General features: G+C 36.3%; 1 protein-coding gene across 23 annotated transcripts in view; it reads right to left on the reverse strand.

Annotated features, from left to right (window-relative positions):
• The window catches only part of DLG2 (discs large MAGUK scaffold protein 2), a 2,041,348-nt gene that overhangs the window by 18,530 nt on the left and 1,999,313 nt on the right, over positions 1-23,505 (reverse strand). For 17 of the 23 annotated variants that reach the window (XM_079928919.1, XM_079928924.1, XM_079928925.1 and 14 more), the window contains 2 exons: positions 9,745-9,844; positions 5,601-5,642 (listed from right to left, as the gene is read on the reverse strand). In XM_079928919.1, coding sequence (XP_079785045.1) covers positions 5,601-5,642; positions 9,745-9,844 — 142 coding nt within the window. Of the gene's footprint in view, positions 1-5,346; positions 5,562-5,600; positions 5,643-9,744; positions 9,845-23,505 lie in introns of those variants that run through there. The other 6 variants (XM_079928927.1, XM_079928930.1, XM_079928926.1 and 3 more) reach the window with 2 other exon arrangements.

Raw genomic sequence — 23,505 nt, forward strand, 5'->3', positions numbered from 1 at the left:
AATATCAGGTGATACTTATGCCTCTGCACCAGACTGGGAATCCCATACCACAGTCACCACTGTGTCCCCAGTACTTAACATAAAGAAAGAGGACAATGAATTTGCATTCTGATTCTAGTGGTAGGAGACAGGATGAGAAAAGACGCCAAAGACAGGTTCTGCTTTGTGTTTCTGTCTATATGCTTTCATTTTGGGAAGTGTGGTTTTCTCTAAATAAATAGAACACCTCGTGTTCCCATGGGAATCTCTTTACAATGGCCTTGCAAATCATTCTGATGGGACATTCTAAAGGCAAACCTTAAATAAAATATTTGGTGTCAGTAACTACAATGTGTGATTCAGAAAACTAGGACAAAGCAACATAGCTTTGACTGACTTTGTTAGAACAGAGTTCTGCAGTTCTTCATTTATCCATTGCTTTTTGGTTTACTTCTAACCTACAAAAAGCACTGGTTCTTGTTCAGAGCAGTGAGACTGGCAGACAGCAGTGACAGCATCCCTTATGTCAAGGCCCATCCCAATTCTGAAGACCCTGTGACAATCAGGCACTATGTAAGGAAGCCTGCAGGGATGCTATGGCGGCTGGTATTACATAACAACTGTGAACTCAGCACCTGAAACCAATTTTCACTTTCATGTTCAAGAATGAAAAGCCCTAGGGGTAGTGGGAGGGAGGTTACGAGGGGGAGAAATAAAAAAGCCACAGCAATGAAAGAAAGATAATTCATGCCTGCATAGCACTTTACAGGCTATAAAAGGCTTTCACAGCCATTGCCTCCTATTTTTCACAGCCATTTATTTTGAGGTAGGTGCTCTGATGATCTCCACCTTACAGATGAAGAAGCTGAGGCTCAGAGACGGGGCCTGTTTCCTCAGTTAGTAAGTAGTAGAGTCAACATTCAAAACTACACCTTTTTTGACGTCTTGTTGAGTATACGGCACTGTCTCAAAAAGGCCAGAGATGTAGAATTCTCTGTGGAGGCTGGGATATAGGGCCAGAACTTACAAATGAACAAACGGTGGGTGGCAGAGAAAGGAGCTGAACCTGGGTCACAGTCACTGACAGGGCATAAGGTGCTCCATCTGCAAACGCCAACTCTTTTTTTTTTTTTAAATGCTGCTGTGTCATCTCCATAAAATAGTCATCCTTAGTAGTTTTTCTATCTTTTGCTCAGGAGGTGTCGGCACTCAGAAATAACAGCCGACACAAGGGTATGAACAATTACTTGGTCTTGTTTTGGCAACTGCATGGCTGGAAAGGGGAGAGCGGCACAGTACTGGGGGTGGATGCCTGTGGTTGGCAGAGACTTGGCAGACACCGCTGTAACCAACTCCACGAACACCATCTTTAAACTGGAAGCAAGTCACAGTAAGAGGGATTTGGAGTAAGACCCAAATATGCCCTCATGATAAGGAAAAACAAGTTGTTCTTTTTTAGAACTTTTTCAAAACTAGAAAAGAGAGAGGAGGGAAGTGAAGACCAGTGGCAGGACATTAAATGTTCTAAGTGTAGTGTTTAGTGTCTGCACTGGATAAATTATGAAGAATTAACTGGGTTCCTAGAGCCACAGAATGTTAGCGCTAAGAAAGGGTTTGGAGTTCATGTGGTTTACAGATGGAAAATCTGCAGCACATGATGATGTCACTCCCCCTTCCGAACGCTCGACATGCATCACAAATCGATCATTGCCCGAATTACTGCTGAGCCTCACTTGGCCTCAATACTTTTCAATACAATTCTTCAGGCAGCTACTACCAGTTGGTCAAAGGGCAATCTTGATTAAAATCTGTTTCTTATATCCCTGTTCTAATCCAAGCTAGTCATTTTACATAGGAGAGAACTGAGGTTCAAAAACGTTCAGGGATTTCTTCAAGGTCACATGGTGAATTAGTGATTCAGTGTCTTCAAAGGATCTTCAGAAGATCTGTTACTATACCCGGTGCCCTTAAAATCAGGCTTAGCACATAGTTAATGCTATATAAATATTGCTGCTTGTATTAACTTGATAGGCAGTATGAAATGGTTGAAATGTACTAGATAAAACATGAAGAGGCTTGGATTACAAACTACAGGGAAGAGTGAAAATGTGTAAGTTTCAGAATTAAACTATCCTGACTGGACTTGCAGTGCCATCGTATTAGTGAGGTGTAGAGCTCTTTGGAACTTCAGCTTCCTCATCTGCAAAACGGGGTACTAATATAAGGTATATCTCATAATTTTGTTGCAGAAATCAAATGAGATAATAATAGATGTAATAAAATTGCTTTGTAAGGACTAAAGAACTAGAGGAAATATAAGGGCAAAACTTGAGAAGAGTGGAGAAAGGAGAAGAATACGGGCACCATTTTGACTGATTCCAGAGGGAAAGTCTGGGGTCTCCTCATTTCAGTATCTCAATTTCACTCAGATCATTTCTTCAAGATCCTTGTTTTGAAAATCCTACTTAACTGATGAGCACCAATGGGTTAGGAGGATAATCATCAGCTCCCCCATACCCATAATGACATAAAGAGCTTCACTGGGCTTTAAGGAAGGCAGGTCTTCAGCTTGTAGAGATTTGCAAGGTTTGAGATGGCATCTTGCATAATTAGACAATGTGCATTGTAACTAACTGCATTTTAGCTGGTGCTCAATATACTTGGACTTCGGAAAAAATAATTATTCTATAATTCTTGAGATGGTGCAGCAAAGGTCTGAGCTACTTATTAGAAACTGAGGTTAGTGTAAATTCATGTGTATGTGTGTGTATCTCAGAAAATAAATGAGGCTTTCAAGTAAGGTTGGCACAATCTGTAACTCCAGAATGCAGTGTGAATGGTGCCCTCTGGAGCTGTGAAACACACGGGCCTGGGCTCTTCTTTCTAACCACTGACTATTATTTTAGCCATTTTGTCCCTGAGTGGACATGGAATGGTTCTAAGAGTAAAAAATAACACCTGAACATTAGTGAAAAGAGGTCTTTTTTTGTATTTGTCTATACTGCTATCCACAAAACATAGAAGTTAGTCATAATTACAGCAAAAGCCAGGAATTCAGTAGAAAAATCCAGCCTGGTTTGATTTCAAAATGGCACTTTCATGAAACCGTGTCTGTCCCAAGCCTCTGTCTTTTGTCAGGCCACTGCCCTTCCGAGAACGTTTCTTCTTCAACTTACTGAGCTGGCAAGTGCCTCATCTTTCCAAAGCTCAGCTCAAAGGCCCCTTCGTCTTTGAAATCATCTCTGAAGCCCCACTATTCTTGGGCCAGACTTTTATTCTAGAAACAGCCACACTCTGTGCTTTTTTAATGTATTGATCTCTCTCTCTCTCCCTATACGTGTGCTGAGTTCCAGAGTTCATTGAGATTCATATTGGGTCTTAAGGTGCCTGTGAGAGAGTATGACATAGAGTGGATGATGAATGAAGTAAAGAATATTCCTGTGTTATTCCTCATATTTCTATCCTGGAGAAAGAAATATCCTGTTTTCCCTTCTAAGCTATGACAAAGGCTCTTCCTACTTTTGTTCATTTGTAAAGGAAACAATTTGAATGGCTAACCTTCTGTATTCTCAGATGAGACCCAAGCCAATATAGATTATTAGACTCCACATTTTCTCTAGTAATATCCTAGAGTCCAGTTCCAACTCTTCTCTCTTCTCATAGATAATTCAAGCTGTTTGCAAGTGTTTCCTTTATTCACTCAATAAACATTTATGTGTACTTACTATTTGAGGGTGAAAAGAATTATTGATTTCATCTTGGAGCATTGCAATCAAAAACCTGTCAAACAGCTGAAAGCCCTGGTGCAATTTTTATAACTTAATGATTCTGGGAAGAACATTCCCATCTCTGAAGGAGAAGAGAAGGGCTTCTGAAATACTCTAAAAAAAGATTTCTGAAGGAAAAGGTAGTTCCTATATACTTTCCATAAAAGGGATTGAAAGAACAAGATTTGATGTTTTTCCTTTCTCTACCTGTATCTACAGGATGGAAGCACAACACTTAAAAACTGAAAACTGATGCCAAAGAAATTAGGGCCAAGGGTCTCCATGAATCCCAACAAATAAGTTATATTTTCCTTATACTAAATTGAGGGTACTTCAGGCGCAGGGAAGATAACCTTTGGTCACTTCTTAACCAGCCAGGTTTCTTTGTTTTAAAACCAAATGAAGAGATGGGGGAAGGCAAATATTTTCCCAACTTGGGATAATCATAAAAGTATAAAAGTAGGAAGAATGTACAAATGTTAAAGATCACGTTAAGAACGAGAATACTTTAATTCCTTTCATCAGCAGGACTTATTCTGTTGAGGAAGGAAATGAGGGGGTTCTAACGTTATTTGGTTGATCAAAGGCATCTCATTACAACTCTTCTTCATTTCGTTCTGTGGTGTGTTTCATCTTCCTCCTCCATCTGTCAGCTTTCCTCTTTTGTGCTTTTTTTTCTATTTTTCTACCAATCTGATTATCCAAAGCCTTTCTCAAGATCCAGATTGAATTTGTCACACTTCAAGAACACTATTTGACGTTCCACCTCAAAAAAGGCATGGTTTTGTAAATTACCATGCTGTAATGGAAAAAAACAAAAATAAAAGCTATTCTATTCTTCTCTTGTTTTCAATTAATACAAGCAAAAAGACAAAAAACAAAAACAAAACTAAAAAACCCCAAAACAGAAACCTCCAACCAATTTCTATCTTGGTAGCTGAGGGTCATATGTATTGGGCCTGCCATTTTCTAATATCCTCAGCAATTGCTTTTTGAGTAACCCATTTCATTAAGGCGTATAAATAAACATTACAGAAATTGTAAGGATCCCAGTAATAACATGTACCTATGTTAGTCACCAAAAACCCGTAAGTGGTAAGAAACCACAAGAACAGATAAAAAGGATGTGCTTGGCATTTGGTGAATATTTTTATATCACTAAGCAAATGGCTTGAGGTGACCAAACAAACACCAGAAATAAGTTTTAAATAGTTACCTACCTTTTCACTTAAGCTTTCTGATCCAAGATTTGTTCACTTTTAAACAAAATGTGAGCTCCTTCAACATGAGAGGATGAAACTTTTTCATCTCTTCCCAACCATCAAAATTTAAAGTTAGATATAACATAGTATCTACCTCAAAATATTAATCATATAAGGTTCATGCTCCATTTAAAAGGAACACTGTAATTTATCAGGATTTCTCTTGTAAAGGGGAGCCAGGAACAGAAAGGAAAAGGCAAAATGAGAAGGAAAATAAAACCATGACAACTTTTCAACCTTCCTGCAGGGAGTTTAAATTATTTTGGAGGGCAGAATGTCAGAATCCACCAAGTTGAACTTTACCCCCACCTTCTCTAGGAAAATTGCATCATCAGGCCACAGCCAACTGAGGTTGGAGTCATTTATTAGCAAGACTGCTACCTCTCGCACAAATCACATGAGTCCACCCACCGCCCTAGTGTCTTTGGTATCTTTCCACATCAGATGATGATTTCATTTCAAGCCATTTGCTTTGGATGAGGATGATAAAGGGCAGCAATTGAAAAACAACGACAGCAAAAATCTGAAATGCACACCACAGGCAAAGGGGCAACTGCAAAGAAAAGAATCACAAACCAAAGCAATAACTTACGGTAGCTACTTTCGCTATCGCTGGCATTAGAAGAAACATGTTCTGCAAGAACAGCACAGCAAATTAAAGAGATACCAAGCATTGGAGAGCAGCCAGAACTTAAAGGAATACCATGCAAGGCTACTAGAAATGTGAGCGAAAGGCAAGTAAGAGGCCGTAGAGGAGACGCATTTAGAAAATTCAGATAAGATGAAGATGAAAACTTTATCTCTCTTTTCCAGGAAGCTACTACTTGATTGCTGTATCTTCTTTTGTAGCAAACAGTAAACTACGTTTAATTATAAAAAATGCATAATGTCCATCTAAGCACTTTTCTTTTTATGAATACTTTGACCCATTCATGTTGCTCTGATTTTCCAGATTCTTGTTACAAAGGTCAACGTCTCTCAACTGGATGTTCTTGACTATAAATTCAAGAGATTCTGGTATGCAGGGAGTGTTTTCTGCAGGCTTTTTGTTGCTCTATTTTGCCTTTAGGTATCTTGCAGGAATATTGCATTTCAAATTGCCAATTGATCCCTGGAATCCCTTGAATTTTATTTCTATTTAAATACTTCCTAAACTAATTCACAAGATGAAAGGGATTGTTGAAGAACTTTCCTGCTTCAGTGAGTGTGTAGGAAATCTTGGAGGAAGAAATGAGTCACTGAAAAATGTTTTATGAGTCAGTTCAATATTTCCTTGTTTTTATTTTAAGATTCTTGCTTGGATAGCTATTAGGTTCTGGAGGAGTGGAACAGGCAGAAGATAAATGGTCTGATACTAAGCACAGGTTCTGCCACGAAGTATGTTTTTAATTCATGTTGAATGACTGCACAAGTATACGGTGATATTTCGAACCTTTTTTTCATAAAAACACAGTTTAACTAGCATAACAGGGACGTATTGGTTATGTGCCAGAATTAGGGCTTTATTTCCAAAATCACTTCGTTTCATCTGTACTATTTACTAAGCTATAGAAGATAAATTCATCAACTTACTAACTTCTTTGCATATCAGGCTAATTGAATGAAGAATATGTGACTATTTGATTTCTGAAGCTCATTAGCAATAAATTCAGCTTTTTAAAAAGTGACAACTGTTGTACATCTTTAGAAAAAAGGAAAAGAATATAGAACATTATTCTCTAACAGTTAAAAAAAGTGCTTTAAAATGTATTTGCTATTATAGATTCTTGGACAGATTAGTTTTCATTTTTTAGCTTTATTAAGATATAACTGACAAATAAAATTGTAATATATTTTAAAGTGTACTGTGTGATGATGTGATACATGTGAACATTGTGAAAGGACTCCCACAATTGTGTTAGTTAACACATCCTAGATGGATTAATTTCAGAGCATGAAACTAATGAAAATCAAAGCATGGGTTAAATTCACCTGAATCATTTCTCTTTGTGTGGGTGTTTGACCAGAACTGCATTATTAATTTAGGTACATATGTTACAAGTGCAAAGAGGCACTAGGGAAAGAAGTGTGGATGAATTAGTGCATATTTGTTTTTTGTTACTGAAAAGAAAGTCTAAGCACATACCCAACAATGGCATATCTTCACGTGTGTGATTATCACAAGTACCTTGACTTGAAGATGACAGGTTTATTTTTGTTTTGTTTTTACTTTTAATATAATTTAGAGTGAAGCTACACTATAGAAATTTAGAACCATGCAGTGTTTTATTTAACGACCAATCTCTCTTAACATCAAGATAGTGTTTAACAGAATTTTTCTATTTTGTAGGTAAAAAGAAATTAAAAATATGTTCCAGCTAAAGTCCGAATTATGGCTACCAGTAGTGTTAACTGGCAAATAACTTTACCTAGTGAAATCTGTTCAATTTTTAAAGAGTAAACAAATCTTTGGATTTAAAAGGGCATCATTCTAGATATAAAAAGGCATAACATACTTTTGACTCTCCAATAGCAACTACTTTTTAGTGATGTTCATATTAACAATATATTAAAATGCTCCCCACCCCCACTGAAAATTTAAGAAATTCTCTCGGGTGGTACTTGATGCTATCCAGATACTTTTGAAATCAACATTTGAATTTCAGCCACCAATTCAGGAAAAATTTCATGACATATTCCATACAGAGACTTAAAGATAAAGTTTTCATCTTTAAGGAGATCAGTAGTTACTCTTGATCAGATTTTGTTTTCTAAACATACATATCTAAAAAAAGAGTCCAAATTAACAATTTGAAGGATGACAGGTATCATTACGCAGGGTTATATAACCAGCTCTTGAAAACAAAGTCCAGCTCAATGTTATTTTGTTTTATAGAAATGAAATGAACAGCTTCTAAAAATATTGCCCATAGCTGTTAAATTAAAACAAAAAGAAAACAAACAAAAATGAACATGTGATACAGCTGCAAAAGACACAAAACTGTTCTTAGTTCATTGATGCCTACACAATGGAGTTAATATTAAAGAAAGAAAAATCATAGTATAGTATATTAATACACAGAATTATTATTTTTTATTAGTGCAATGGGACACAGAGTAAAGGCATTAATAACTAGAAAATTTTAAAGTTTAATATATTTTTCTTTCCACTCTAAACCGTAAAATGAAGATATGGTTATGCAATGCAGCTAATAAATCACTGATAGAAAAACATATTAATAAACATATCTAAAACTTTATCATACAAACATTTCAAGCAGGATCACCGCAAGTCAGAAAAAAAAATCAGTCAAAGTTAATAGCAAAGAATTATTCATGGAAGATCAAATAGCTTAATATTTACTTTTTGAGAATGCATGTTCCTTTTGACTATAACACAGCTCCTTTACCAATAGCAAAGTACAACCCAATTATGGAATTTGGCAAGGTCATTAAGTATGTCTGGGGGAAAAGCCAGAAGAAAGAATATAAAATACATTTCTGCTTTCCTGTTCTACAGCATTTAACTCGCCCTTTCTTTCAACATGGTTTCTTGCTCCCTGGGAGGTATCAGGCGGCAGAGCAAGGGATGCCACGGCGGCACCAGGACCATGCTGGTCACAGCACGCGGTCAGAAAGGGAAGGTGTGAACTGCAACGGAAGTTACAGTGCCTGAGACACTTTGCTTTTAAATGCTGACATGCAGAACAAAACGGCTGAAAATTGCTTTGTAGGAGCATTCACAGCTAGGTAACAAATAAAACTCAGTATCTTGTGCATGCTAGGAGTGAAAGGCCCTCGAGAAAAGGAACAAAAGCGAAACTCAAAAGGAAAGAAAAAGAAAAGAAAAGTTACAGTGACCATTCCTGGGAACTTACTCAGAGTCTTTGTTCCATAACCGTCGTCACCTAATCCGGGGATGTCCTGCATGGAAGTCCCCAGAGAGAGCAATGAGAGAGGGAGAACAGCCACGGAAGAGGAAGGAAGAAGTCAGTGGAGTTGAAATGGATACTACCATGACAGACCGTGTTGCCTGAGCAATCTGGATCCCATGCTCTCTTCTTCTGAAACAACTTTCATTCCCAACTCCCTGGACTGAGACTCAAGGATTTGTAAAGCAACTCGAAAGGTTTAAGCAGAAGATTGTTACGAAAAAGAGAAAGAGTCAGCAGATGTCATTTTGGCCCACTGTCAGTACTGCCACAGCAACGTACCACTGAGAGCGATGATCCCCTCCAAGTTTCATGGCCAATTCTTAGTCTGAGCATCCACCCAATACAAGCTCACTGCTCAGTAAGGAAGTGCTTAATGTCTGCTGGGAGGGAAAGAGTGAACAAATGCTAGTAATCAATAAAGGGAATTTAATCACTCCCAGTTAGCTAGCATTCCAAAACAATATACGTGGCAATGGAATCTAATATTTCTGTCCAGAAAAGAATTTGTCTCGAGCCCTTGGAGAGTTGCATGATAGAAAACGCGAACCAGACCCAGTCCTGGTCACAGATAAATGCTGTTTGGAAGCAAAGTCCCTGATTCCTCAGGTCCCTCTCCAATGCGTTCTGCAAAGAAGAGCTCCATCCAGGGAAGGATCCAGACTGCAGTCAAACACTGGTCACAGTAGTAAGCCCTGACCTGCCTGCCTGCCGTGTTTGTTTGCCTAGGCGTGTGGCGTGGGGGAGCCTACATCATGCGTGTTGCCCGTGAAGGATTTTTTTCTCTTGTGTTGCAGGTGACATTCTCTTCGAGAATCTACTTACGTTCAGGATCACTGGTTTCCTGCTCACTCTGCTCCTTGTTCTTGTAGAATGGGAATTTTCGTGAAAAGATGAAGCTCTTTTTACGCTTGTCATTGAATGACTGTGAAGGAGAAAAGGCATGGGGCAAAAACAGGGGACGTCTAATTGTTGTCACACTCATGCTGACAAAACAACTAGTTTGTAAAAGCAGAGAGAGCTGTAGTGACGCAAGTGGATAGTCTAAAGGGGTGCGGGAGGGTCCCTAAAGGCAGATTTTAGTTTCCAGGAGTGTAAATTCTGAAAAATGACACTTTGGAAAAACTGTCTCCTAATTAAAAGGCAGGTAAATGACGACAGGGGAAATGAATATTAAATTGGAAGTAGAAGACCCTCTGTCCGGCTCTGTAACTTGCTAGTTCATCACCTTAGACAGGTAACTGAATCTCTTTGAACCTCAGTATCTACTTCATCTGCATACTGAGGATGATGACAGCAGCTCTTAGGTTGTGAGACTCATGTAAGGCAGTATAAACATAAAGTGCTATACAAATTCATCTTTATAATCATCATTATCATCAGGTAGAAAAGACTTTACTAGAGATGCTAGACACATCAGTGTCTAGATGTCTTTTTAAAAAACTGGAATTTGAGTTACTTCGGCTTGAATTTAGTTAAAACCTCAGAGATGTGTGTGGATTTATGATATATGATGATTTAGTTCCCACACAGATATATGATAATTACAGTATTATATTTTCATTCAAAAGAGATTTTAAAGATAATTGAGCTCTAAGCCCTCACTTGTAGACAGGGGGCCAGAGGCACAGAGAGGCTGAGTCCCTTGCCAATATCACAGAGCTAGCTGGTGACAGTCAAGGCACCATCAACCAAAATCTATTAAAATTGCTGCTAAAGAGGTATTAACTTGATATTCACTCAAGCAAGGGAGATACAACGGCCATTTATCTATATTCTGATATGACAAGAAATAATGGAAGAAGCGCTGTCCTTAAAAATGTAAACCACTCCATTAGCTTAAATGAGGTGGAATTTAAAATAATAGATAGACATAACAGAATACCTGTATCAGAACTTATTCATTCAAGTGAATATCAGATGCTTGCCTAAAAGACTTCTTAAGAAAAAATCATTTATTCCCACTGTTGCTGTTATGTAAATGCTATCTGGGGTTCTTCTTTGGGAAACCTGTTCTTAATCATTTTATAGGCTATAAGCCCTGCAAGTCTTGGTAATTTCATATTGACGTATCATTTTAAAAACATGTTTTGCCAGCTTACTTGACTAACGTGGCTCTGAGGGTCTCTCTCCAAGAAACAAGATTTGTTACCCACAGGTATTAGTGTGCCAAAGACTGAAGGTAATTTGACAAGGGGTATTCTAAAACGGTTTTAGCAATGACAGCTGATAGGAATAAATGCAGAGCGAGCAAGTTGACTACTTGGAAAAAACAGCACTTGTTTGGATATTTTGGCCCATTGGCGGGAATCAGTTATGTGCTCTTATGAATTTGATGCTTGACAAAATGGTATAAATAACTTATTTTCTTTGTATACTCACGCACTCCTATATCTAATATCCATTTTGGTAGTCATGTTCATTTAGGAAATATTAAAGTATTAAAATATTGGCGCTGTCATTCAGTAATTCATTACTTTTTTAGTTACTAGGAAATTTCACCAAAGTCAGTTGAGCTTAATTTTATCTACCATTAAGAAGGCTTTAAGAAAACCAATAAATCAAATATTTAATAAATCCTGAAATTAGGGGACACATTTTGTACTTCATATTCAAGAACTAGAAACACATTCTCAGGGAAAAAAAGAAGTATCACTTCAGAATTTATTACTCTGCTGACAGCACTTGTGTTCAATATAGTTTTATCATAATTTGTAATTGAGGGATTGGTGTCCAAAGACAAGGCTGGGAACTACCCCCCAAATTTTCCCAGTTAAAAAATGGTAAGTCCTTAAAGGAACATTAAATATTCTTGCATCACTCCAGTTTCATGCCACTTTTACATTTCAAGCATATTTAACTTCAGTAACTGAAAATAAAAGAAAAAAAATATCATGTAAGAATTAATGACACGTGATATTGCAAGATATGTTAGACATTTAACTTCAACGTTACGGATGGCTTGTCATGCAAAAAAAAAACACTTACATATTTTCATGCAAATACAAAACAATGCCAGGAGGAATAAAGCCTGGGGTTAAAATGTAGACATGAATGCACAATGTGGAGGCCTTTGAGAGCCATATGGGGCTGCATGCAAACCACATCGTTTAAATTGTCTCTTGGGGTCAAAGGAAAATGAAAATGTGTTGTTTGTGATTCATTCTTTTATCTTTTCAAAGCAAGGACTGTAATGTGTTAACATTTCCCAAGTATGAAAATGTTGTGTATCATGAGTCATCTGATTGGGACATCATAATATTTAGCACCACACTTTTTAAAAGAACAGAAAATGCATAATAATTCCTCAAAAATAAAATTATCTAACATATCAGTCTATTACCGAAAGCCACTTTGTACTGGAGTTAAAGAAAAGGTAATGGAATCATTCGTTGGTGGTCACATTGCCTTACATTTATGGACACAAAACCAAATCACAACTTCCCTTCACACGCACAGATTTAAAAGTCACACATTTAAGATCTTAGTTAAACATTTCAACTAGAAGAGGTTATATGTGGTGTATGGTGCTCTAATCTATTCTTTATTTTGTTAGACATGTGTAATACCATTATATAAGCTTTGTTTTCATTGCTGTTGATTTTTTCTTTTAATTTAGAAAAGAAAAATCTGTTACACGAGTGTTAGGTGAGAATAATAAATCAGCACTTTTACTATTCATGGAACACATCGTTCTAAAGCAACTGAAGGCTAACCTACAGCTCTATTAATCGTACTTGATCAGTGCTATTTTCCTCTACATTACAGTATCTTAAATTCCAATCCATTGTCTTCATGGCAGAAAACTTCTTTGAGCAGAGATTTTGAAAATACCAATCACACGTGGCAAGTGGAAAGTTGGCATATCTAAGAATTCCATTGTGGAATTTGACCTGGATTATTGAGTTCTTATGAACAAAAATGGTAAAGACAACAAGTAACATTTGCTGAGCACTTATTATGTGCCAGGCTTGGTTCTAAAGGCTCTGCATATGCGAATCTCCACACTAACTTCATGAGGTTGGTACCATCATTATTCTCATATTACAGATGAGGAAACTAAAGTTTACAAATCTTCTGTTACTTGCCCAGAGTCACACAGTTGGTGAGCAGTGAAGTTAGAATCTGAATTTGCAAATATTCCTGGTTGCAAATATTGCTGTTCTTAGAGCAAGAAAAGCTTCCGTAACTCAAGCCTGTTTCAAGTTTATATTTAAAATCATTAGCATCTGACTTTCTTAAGTGACACTGTAATCTGTCTTCTTTCCCACAGCTTCACTGCTTGGCAATTATTTATTTAAGCCATCAGATGCTATTGGCTTCAACAATATTTTTGTGGGATATCCTGCTACAATTTTTTGAGACCCTTTCATGTTTTTGAGGGTTCTATTCTATTGTACTTGTTTTTAAATAATGTACAAAAATAAAGTAAAAAAATTTCAGTGTGACAGGTTATGAATGGCTTTTAAAAGGTAAGTGCCCATGAGGGGCAAATCTATAGACAAAGTAGATTAGTGGTTGGTTGGGGCTGAGTGAGGGTAGGGGGTACAGAGAATGGGAAGTGACAGCTAATGGGTATAGTGTTAGTCTTAGGAGAGACGAAAATGTTCTAAAATTAGATTGTGGTGATGGTTGCATAACCCTACCAATATACTAAACAACACTGAATTGGACACTTTAAGTCTGTGAATTGTATACTATGTGAACTATATCTCAATAAGGTCTTAAAAAACAAAAATACCCCTCTCCCTAACCTCCACACTATGGGATGAAAGCAAACAATCACAGCATGTTTTAAATTTTACTTGGTGTAAATATTTTTTATCTTTAATTGAATGAGAGGAAACCTCCCTCCACAACCCTTGCAATCAATCAGATACACATGCCTTGTTTATCTGATTCTGTTGTGTCTCTGTTAAATGAATACCTTTCATGTTGTGACAGACATTAGAACACTCATTCCAGGAGTCAGCATATTATTGCTGTCACTCAGAAGTCGCCAAGTTGTTAGGTCAAATGGCACGAAATTGTGCAGCCTGACCCCACAATGTAATGGCACTGGTGAACTGGTTTAAGCTAAAATACACGCTTCATGAAGAAAAGAAACAAAACAAAAAACTCAAATTGCTCCATCTCCCACTCAAATCCCATGTTTTTAAAGACACACGAGGGAATCTTGATGTGTTTTTATCCTTTTCATTCAGAAAACTTTAAAACGAGGGGCATTTTAAAGTTTTTCTTCTTCATGTTCTAATTTTTCAAGCTTCGAATGTTTCATAGTTCTAAAAAGTCACATTCGGGCTTCCCTGGTGGTGCAGTGGTTGACAGTCCGCCTGCCGGTGCAGGGGATGCGGGTTCGTGCCCCGGTCCGGGAAGATCCCACATGCCGCCATGGCCGCTGAGCCTGCGCGTCCGGAGCCTGTGCTCCGCAGCGGGAGGGGCCGCGACGGCGAGAGGCCCGCGTATCGCAAAAAAAAAAAAAAGTCACATTCAAGGTATGAATGTTCTCTGGGCAGAATTTGATTTAAATGTATACTGAGCTCATATACACCTTTTTCTGTGACCTCTTTTATCTCTTATAAATGTTTCTTCCCTCTTCATTCTTGTCTCTCCTCCTCTAAAATAATTGTGTTCCCTTTGGAAGGTTGTTACTATAAGTTTGGACCACCACTTTGTATTATACACATCATGTTTTCATACAGAAAAAAAGAGAAGTTTAAAACAAAAGAGGTCCAAAAACAAGTAACAATGAAACAAAGAGGTTGTTAAAGGAAAGACAGGAGTTGGCCTGAAATATGTCTGTTTTAGAAACGTGTCTGAATGGATGTGTGTCTGTAACAGTGTCCCTATAAATGTGTCTGTAACAGTGTCCCAGGGTTCTGTTTGCAAGGCTAATGAATTAATGCATCTAGGCATTGAGCATCAATGGCTGGTAACATCACACACACAAAAAGACAATCAGATGAATGTGCTTCCTGATGGGAAAACAAAATATTACCACAAAGTAGTTCTGTAAACCTCTACTCTCAAAAGAAAAGAAAACCCTCCTTTGCCAATGAGTCTGAATCTAACCAAACCTCTAAATCCAACTACCAGTTTACAGAAATAAAGAGGACAGAGAAACCTGCTAAATTATACTACAAAGAAAATCTGGAGCAAACTCTATAAGACAAATGACCTGGTTTCTTAAATATAAAAATGGAAACAAAACAAACAAAAAAATGGGGGAAAACATATAAATCAGAAGAGAACTAAGAGGGATCAACCAATTGCAATAGATTTCACTTCTGGTTCAAGCAAAGAAATTGTATAATAAAGAAACAAAAAAGCATTTATGATATTTATGAGTCAATTTAAGACCTGAAATAGATGGAATATTAATCCAATAATTATTAATTTTTAAGTGTGATAAATGGCATTGTGGTCATGCCATATTTAAGTCGTTACAGTTGAAATGATTTAATGCATTGAATTTGCTTCAAAAAAATATGGGAGAAACATAGTACTCTGACTACTTACCCTCAGAATATATTCTAAAGATAGAATTGTAAAGAAATTTTGAACTTCACTTAGGAGGCTTATTGTCAGTTGAATTCTGAAACTATTTGGTGTGTGAGTAATGGGCAAGTGAATAAAACACACTGATGTTGAGAAACAACGTTATCCTTGTGAAAGAAGGGTAAGGTACAATCATGGAATGAGGTAAGGAGAGGAAAAATCTTATGATGGTAAATAGTAATTAGAAGCATCTGATATAAATTTATGATGTTTTCTGAACAAATTTATTTTTCTTTCTCTGCCCATTAAAGGAGGCTAGATGTAATGATATCCCAGAAGCAAAAAGCACACCTGGTGCTCAGACTTTGTTTTCTAAATGCCATTTCCTACAAAAAAGAGCTAGGTTTTGTGGGGTTTTTTTTGAGAAATGGCTGATTCCATGAGCAGGTAAAGTAAAAGGTAAGTCTGAAACATTTTGTTGGACTGGAAAGTAAAAAGTACTAAACATAAACACAACAATAACACAAAATTTAGAAAACCTAGAACTAATGATGGCATGTCAAAAGGACACCAAAGCCAGTTTAAAAGTGATCACACCAGCCAAATCTAGACAAGTTGATTACTAAAATGAATAATGACAGAAATGGAGTATAACACATTGAATTAAAAAAGAAAATCATAAGTCCATAAAGATCATCCAAAATACCTAAATTAAATAATTAATAATGGGGAAAAAGAGAAAGTTCTCTTATGTAGAATGCTAATAACTATAGAAGAAATAATAAAGTTAGGAAATCACCATTTTTTGACTACCATAATAATAATTAATTCAGGCAAGAATCATCAGTGGTTAATAAAACTATTGATTAAAAATTTGTTGGGGAACAGCATACATTATCTTCTTTTTTTTTTCATTTCTAATTTTATTGATTTGAGTCCTCTCCCTCTTTTTCTTGATGGGTCTGGCTAAAGGTTTATCAATTTCGTTTATTTTCTCAAAGAACCAGCTTTTAGTTTTACTGATCTTTGCTATTGTTTTCTTTGTTTCTATTTCATTTATTTCTGCTCTGATCCTTATGATTTCTTTCCTTCTACTAACTTTGGGTTTTGTTTGTTTTTCTTTCTCTAGTTCCTTTAGGTGTAAGGTTAGATAGTTTATTTGAGATTTCTTTTGTTTCTTGAGGTAGGATTGTATTGCTATAAACTTTCCTCTTAGAACTGCTTTTGCTGCATCCCATAGGTTTTAGGTCATCGTGTTTTTGTTGTCATTTGTCTCTATGTATTTTTTGATTGCCTCTTTGATTTCTTCAGTGATGTCTTGGTTATTTAGTAACGTATTGTTTAGCCTCCATGTGTTTGTGTTTTTTATTTTTTTTCCCTGTAATTTATTTCTAATCTCATTAGTGTTGTGGTCAGGAAAGATGCTTGATATGAATTCAACTTTCTTAAATTTACCAAGGCTTGATTTGTGACCCAAGATATGATCTATCCTGGAGAATGTTCCACGTGCATTTGAGAAGAAAGTGTAATCTGTTGTTTTTGTATGGAATGTCCTATAAATATCAATTAAATCTATCTGGTCTGTTGTGTCATCTGAAGCTTGTGTTTCCTTATTAATTTTCTGTCTGGATGATCTGTCCATTGGTGTAAGGGAGATGTTAAAGTCCCCCACTATTAGTGTGTTACTGTCGATTTCTTCTTTTATAGCTGTTAGCTTTTGCCTTATGTACTGAGGTGCTCCTATGTTGGGTGCATATGTATTTGTAATTGTTATATCTTCTTCTTGGACTGAACCCTTGATCATTATGTAGTGTCCGTCCTTGTCTCTTGTAACATTCTTTATTTTAAAGTCTATTTTACCTGATATGAGTATTGCTACTCCAGCTTTCTTTTCATTTCCATTTGCATGGAAAATCTTTTCCCATCCCCTCACTTTCAGTCTGTATGTGTCCCTAGGTCTGAAGTGGGTCTCTTGTAGACAGCATATATACGGGTCTTGTTTTTGTATCCATTCAATGAGCCTGTGACTTTTGGCTGGAGCATTAAATCCATTCACATTTAAGGTAATTATCGATATGTATGTTCCTATTAGCGTTTTCTTAACTGTTTTGGGTTTGTTTTTGTAGGTCCTTTCCTTCTCTTGTGTTTCCCACTTGGAGAAGTTCCTTTAGCATTTGTTGTAGAGCTGGTTTGGTGGTGCTGAATTCTCTTAGCTTTTGCTTGTCTGTAAAGCTTTTGATTTCTCTGTCGAATCTGAATGAGATCCTTGCTGGGTAGAGTAATCTTGGTTGTAGGTTCTTCCCTTTCCTCACTTTAAATATATCGTGCCACTCCCTTCTGGCTTGTAGAGTTTCTGCTGAGAAATCAGCTGTTAACCTTATGGGAGTTTCCTTGTATGTTACCTGTCATTTTTCCCTTGTTGTTTTTAATAATTTTTCTTTGTCTTTAATTTTTGTCAATTTAACTACTATATGTTGCATCACGTTTCTCCTTGAGTTTATCCTGCCTGGGGCTCTCTGTGCTTCCTGGACTTGGCTGGCTATTTCCTTTCCCATGTTAGGGAAGTTTTCGACTATAATCTCTTCAAATATTTTCTCGGGTCCTTTCTCTCTATCTTCTCCTTCTGGGACCCCTATAATGTGAATGTGGGTGTCTTTAATGTTGTCCCAGAGATCCCTTAGGCTGTCTTCATTTCTTTTCATTCTTCTTTCGTTATTCTATTCTGCAGCAGTGAACTCCACCATTCTGTCTTCCAGGTCACTTATCCGTTCTGCCTCAGTTATTCTGCTATTGATTCCTTCTAGTGTAGTTTGCATTTCAGTTATTGTATTGTTCATCTCTGTTTGTTTGTTCTTTAATTTTTCTAGGTCTTTGTTAAACATTTCTTGCATCTTCTCGATCTTTGGCTCCATTCTTTTCCCGAGGTCCTGGATCATCTTCACTATCATTATTCTGAATTCTTTTTCTGGAAGGTTGCCTATTTCCACTTCATTTAGTTGTCTTTCTGGGGTTTTATCTTGTTCCTTTATCTGGTACATAGTCCTCTACCTTTTCATTTTGTCTATCTTTCTGTGAATGTGGTTTTCATTCCACAGGCTGCAGGACTGCAGTTCTTCTTGCTTCTGCTCTACGCCCTCTCGGGACACTTATCTTCTAACAGATTAATCATTAAAAAGGTGGGTAGGGGCTTCCCTGGTGGTGCAGTGGTTAAGAATCCACCTGCCAATGCAGGGGACACGGGTTCGAGCCCTGGTCCAGGAAGATCCCACATGTCACGGAGCAACTAAGCCCATGTGCCACAACTACCAAGCCTGCACGCCACAACTACCAAAGCCTGTGCACCTAGAGCCTGTGCTCAGCAACAAGAGAAGCCACCGCAATGAGAAGCCTGTGCACTGCAGTGAGGAGTAGCCCCCGCCCGCTGCAGCTGGAGAAAGCGTGCGTGGAGCAACAAAGACCCAACACAGCCAAAAAAAAAAAAAAAAAGTGGGTAAAAGTGCCTTTATGGTGGAGTAATCTGGCAGATACCACCTTAACCAAGTGATCAAACTTAGCATCACAATATAGTGGGATAACCTGAAACCATGTGCCTCCTGATGGAAAGCACTGAGAAGTATACAATATCACTGATATAATATCCTTGCCAACAATGCATTAGATGGAGCTAACCATGAAGAGATAATCAGCAAATTAAAATTAAGAAACATCCTCTTAATCCTCTTATGTCACTGTCATAAAAAACAGAAAAGGCTAAAGAGCCATTCTAGATTAAAGGAGATTAAGGAAATAGGACAAATGAATTGCAATGTGCGATCCTGGATTGAATTCTGAATTAGAACAACAACAACAACAGGCCATAATTTCTACAATGTCCTCTCGAAATAGTTCAGGGGAGATTATCTATCTATCTGTCTATAAATATCTCATATATTTCAGAATATACAAAACAAGATTGACCACGAGTTGGTAACTGTTGAAGCTAATAGGTACAGAGTTTCATAATTCTATTCTTTCTACATTTTTGTAAGCTTGAAAATTTTCATAATAATGAACTTCGTCTCTTAACTTATACCATATACCAAAATTTTCTAGAGATAGATTGCAGACCTAATTCTAAAAGCTTGAAGTATACAATTTCTAGAAGAAAACAGAATATACTTGTAATCTGAGGAAGGCAAAGATTTTGTGGATAAAACATAAAAGCACTAATGGTAAATTAAAAAAAATGGTAAACTGGATTTCATCATTAAAAACTTTTGCTTTTCAAAAGAGGGCATTAAGAAAATAAAAAACCAAGCCACAAACTGGGAAACAATGTTTAAAATACATATATCTGATAAAGGAGTTTTATTCAGAATATTTAAAAACTCCTACAACTGAACAATAAAAAGCAAAAACATATAATAAAAAATGGGCAAAAGACTCAACTGGATATTTAACATAAGATATGCAAATGGTCAGTAAGCATGTGAAAAACATCATTAATCATCAGAGAAATTAAAGCCAAAGCAAGATACCACTCCACACCCACTAGAGTGGCTGAAAGTAAAAAGACTTACAATATTAGGTGTTGGTAAGGATGTGAAGCAATTGGAACTCTCATATGAATTGTTAGTGGGAATGCAAAATGGTATAGCCACTTTGAAAACACTTTGACAGTTTCTTGTAAAGTTTATCATACAGCTAACCTATGATTCAGCAATTCACCCTTAGATGTTTACTCAAGAGAAAAATATGTCCACAAAAAGGTGTGTATAAGAATGTTCATAATTCCCCAAATGGGAATTCTGATGTCCATCAACAGGTAAATTGATAAACTGTGATACACTGATACACACAATATATTGCTATTGCTACTCAGCAATAAAAAGCATTGAACTACCAATATAAGCAACAACATGGATGAATTTCAAAAGCATTATGCTGAGTCATAAAAGGCAGACACAAAAGAGTATGTATGTATGATTTCAATTATAAGAAGTTCTAGAACAGGCAAAACTAAGATATGGTGGTAGAAATCAAATTCATGGTTGAAAAGTGAGAAACTGTGCCTTTATCATGGCTAGAACCACGACACTTCCCCAAAATATATTTCTAGCCTAGGCTACTCTCCTAAATATATATAGGTATATCTTCTTCTTTTTTAATTGAAGTATAGTTGACTTATAGGTATATATTCTATATCTTGACTTGGGTGCTGGTTATAGAAACCCTTCCCCCTTTGTCCATCTCATGAACACTGACTCATTTTTAAGGTTATATGCTCAGATGTTCTACCCAAGGCTGTCACAGTGAATCTACTCCTTTTTACATAGCTCTCTCCTACTACATGATGATCTCAGAGCAGGCACCACATCCCTTTCATTTCTGTATGTAGGATCTAGAGAAGGTAGGTACTCAAATATTCATCAAATGAATGCATGTACTGAAATGCTAAGGGATGATTCCCACTGGGAATATGGGGAGAAACTTTTGGCAAAAAAGGAGAAGAAAAAGAAGGAAGAGAAGGAATATAACAAACATCTGGAGAAAAGGGGGAGAAGTAATGGAAGAAAAAGAACCATGGCCAAATGAATAATGTTTGTCTTTTTCAATTGCATTTCTTGGCAGTTATCTCTCAGAAGCTGTTTTTCTCATAATTCTATGCTCAATGATCTGATCTAGTTGCTGTTTATTATTAGTAATAAAAATGTGCTGGCTCAGCTATTTGCTTGTTTAATCTCTGAGCCTCGGTTCTGAATATTTAAATGTGATAATGTATAAAAAGCTATTATCATAGTGCCTGGCATTTATTAAAGCTCAATAAATAGGAGCCAATTATTTTAATGGTGACATATCATTAGAGAGTATTTGGAAGCATCAGCTTTAATGAATGCTTAACAATGGAATGAAATTAGAAATCTATAATGAAACAGAAATTTAGAAAATCCCCAAATATGTGGACATTAAAAGAAATGAAAACACTATCCTAACTAACCAATGGGTCGAAGAAGAAATTATAAGGGAACTAGAAAAGACTTTGATATGAATAAGAATAAAGACACAGATACCAAAACTTATGGCAGCTAAAGCAATATTTAGAGGAAAACTTATAGCTATAATATTAAATATTATAGCTATAATATTAAAAAAGATCTCAAATCAAAAGTCTAACCTTCCACCTTAAGGCACTGGAAAAAAGACCAAGCTAAGCCTAAAGCAAGCAGAAAAAGGCAAATAATAAAGATTAGAGCAGAAATTAATGAACTATAGAGAAGAGAAAAACAACAGAGAGAAATCAACAAAACCAAAAGTTAGTTCTTTGAAAAGGTTAACAAATTGATAACTGTTAGATTGGCTAAGAAAAAAAGAGAGAAGACTCATTACTAAAATAAGGAATAAAAGAGGAGATATCATTACTGACCCTATAGAAATAAAAAGAATTATAAAGAAATACCATGATCAGTTGTATACCAGTAAATTAGACAATTTAGATGGACAAATGAAATGAACAAATTCCTAGAAAGACACAAATTACCAAAACTGACTCAAGAAGAAAAATAACTCTGAACAGACTTATAACAAATAAATAGATTAAATTAGTAATTTGAAAAACTAGCCACAAAGAAAAGCCCAGGCCTAGCTGGCTTCACTGGTGAATTCTACTAAACATTTAAAAAAGAATAAATATCAATTCTTCTCAAACTTCCAAAAGACAGAACTCATTCTATACGGCACCATTACCAGACACCAAAATTAGAAAATATATCACAATAAATAAAAACTATAAACCAATACATCTTATAAGCATAATAACAACTTAATATTTCATCAAATGGATTTACCACAATTGGCTTAAACATTCCTGTATTATTGGATACTTCTGTAGTTTCCCATTTTTAAGTACTCTATGTTGCAATGAATACAACATTTTCTGTATTTCAAATTATTTCCTTGGGATAGATTTCTAGAAGTTGAATTATTGAGTTAAAAATTATGGATAGCTAAAAAAATCCGACACGTGCCAAACTACTTTCAAAATGATCTGTACTAACTGACATCTCCTCTAGCAACCATTTATTCTTAATTTATAATTGGTCCCAATGATGTGTCCTGTCTGCTTTTTTTTCTCCCCTTCTAACACCCCCTACACAATCCTAATTACCCCATTGCAATGTAAAGCTTCTATGAGAAAGGTACATTTTAAGTCTGTTAGCCAAGGGCAAGATTTATTTAATCAAGTTGAAAGAGAACACTGATACATCCCACAACTGGGAAATTAAGCTCTGTTTTTTTAATTATCAAATTCTCTGCTTGAAGAGTAGCTTTTCTAAGAGAAATTATTTGGCACAGAAGTGTAAACTTTACATTAAAATCTGAAGCTACCAGACAATAAAAATTACTATGAAAATAATATATTTACAATTCAGGGCATCATACCCAGAGACATACTGAAATAATTGGTCAAACTATTATTCTTGAGTAGTTCATGAGTATTGTACCAGTACTACTACAATCAAACGAAAAGTAAGACTTTGATCTATTACTGTAGACAGTATTCTCTAAATGACCTGAAGACTCTTTCAAACTTGCTCCTGATTTTTTTTTTTGCGAGGTTGGGGCAAGCAGGTTATCATTCTGGATATAGAGCTCTGGTGCTAGTTTTAGTATAAATCTATTTGTTAAGATTCAAAGTATTCCAGCATGGATGTGGACATGACCTCAAACTGGGAGAATCAAAGTATCAGAGAATCAAACATCAGAGACGGTGCTGTTGTACTGAGTTGTCTACAACGGAGCTTCTTCCACAGTCCATCCCATCTTGCAAACTTGAAACTTTGTGTGGTCACTGGGCCATAGCTACAGTTGTTGGAAAAAGTAAAAATGGCTTTCTTCAAGTTCATTGTAGCTGATGGAACCTTCATGCTGCTGTTAGGGGGTCACTCATTCATTTATTTATTCACTTTATTTATTAATACATTTCTGATTTTCACTATTCACTTTATTCATTAATAAATTTATTTAGTGAATGGCTACTATGTCCTTTTATGTGCCAAGCCCTCTGCTGAGCCCTTAGCAATTTGGTCTTCACTTAAATAGATATTGATA

The sequence above is a fragment of the Stenella coeruleoalba genome (assembly GCF_951394435.1).
Source record: "Stenella coeruleoalba genome assembly, chromosome: 8".
Classification (NCBI taxonomy): Eukaryota; Metazoa; Chordata; class Mammalia; order Artiodactyla; family Delphinidae; genus Stenella; species Stenella coeruleoalba.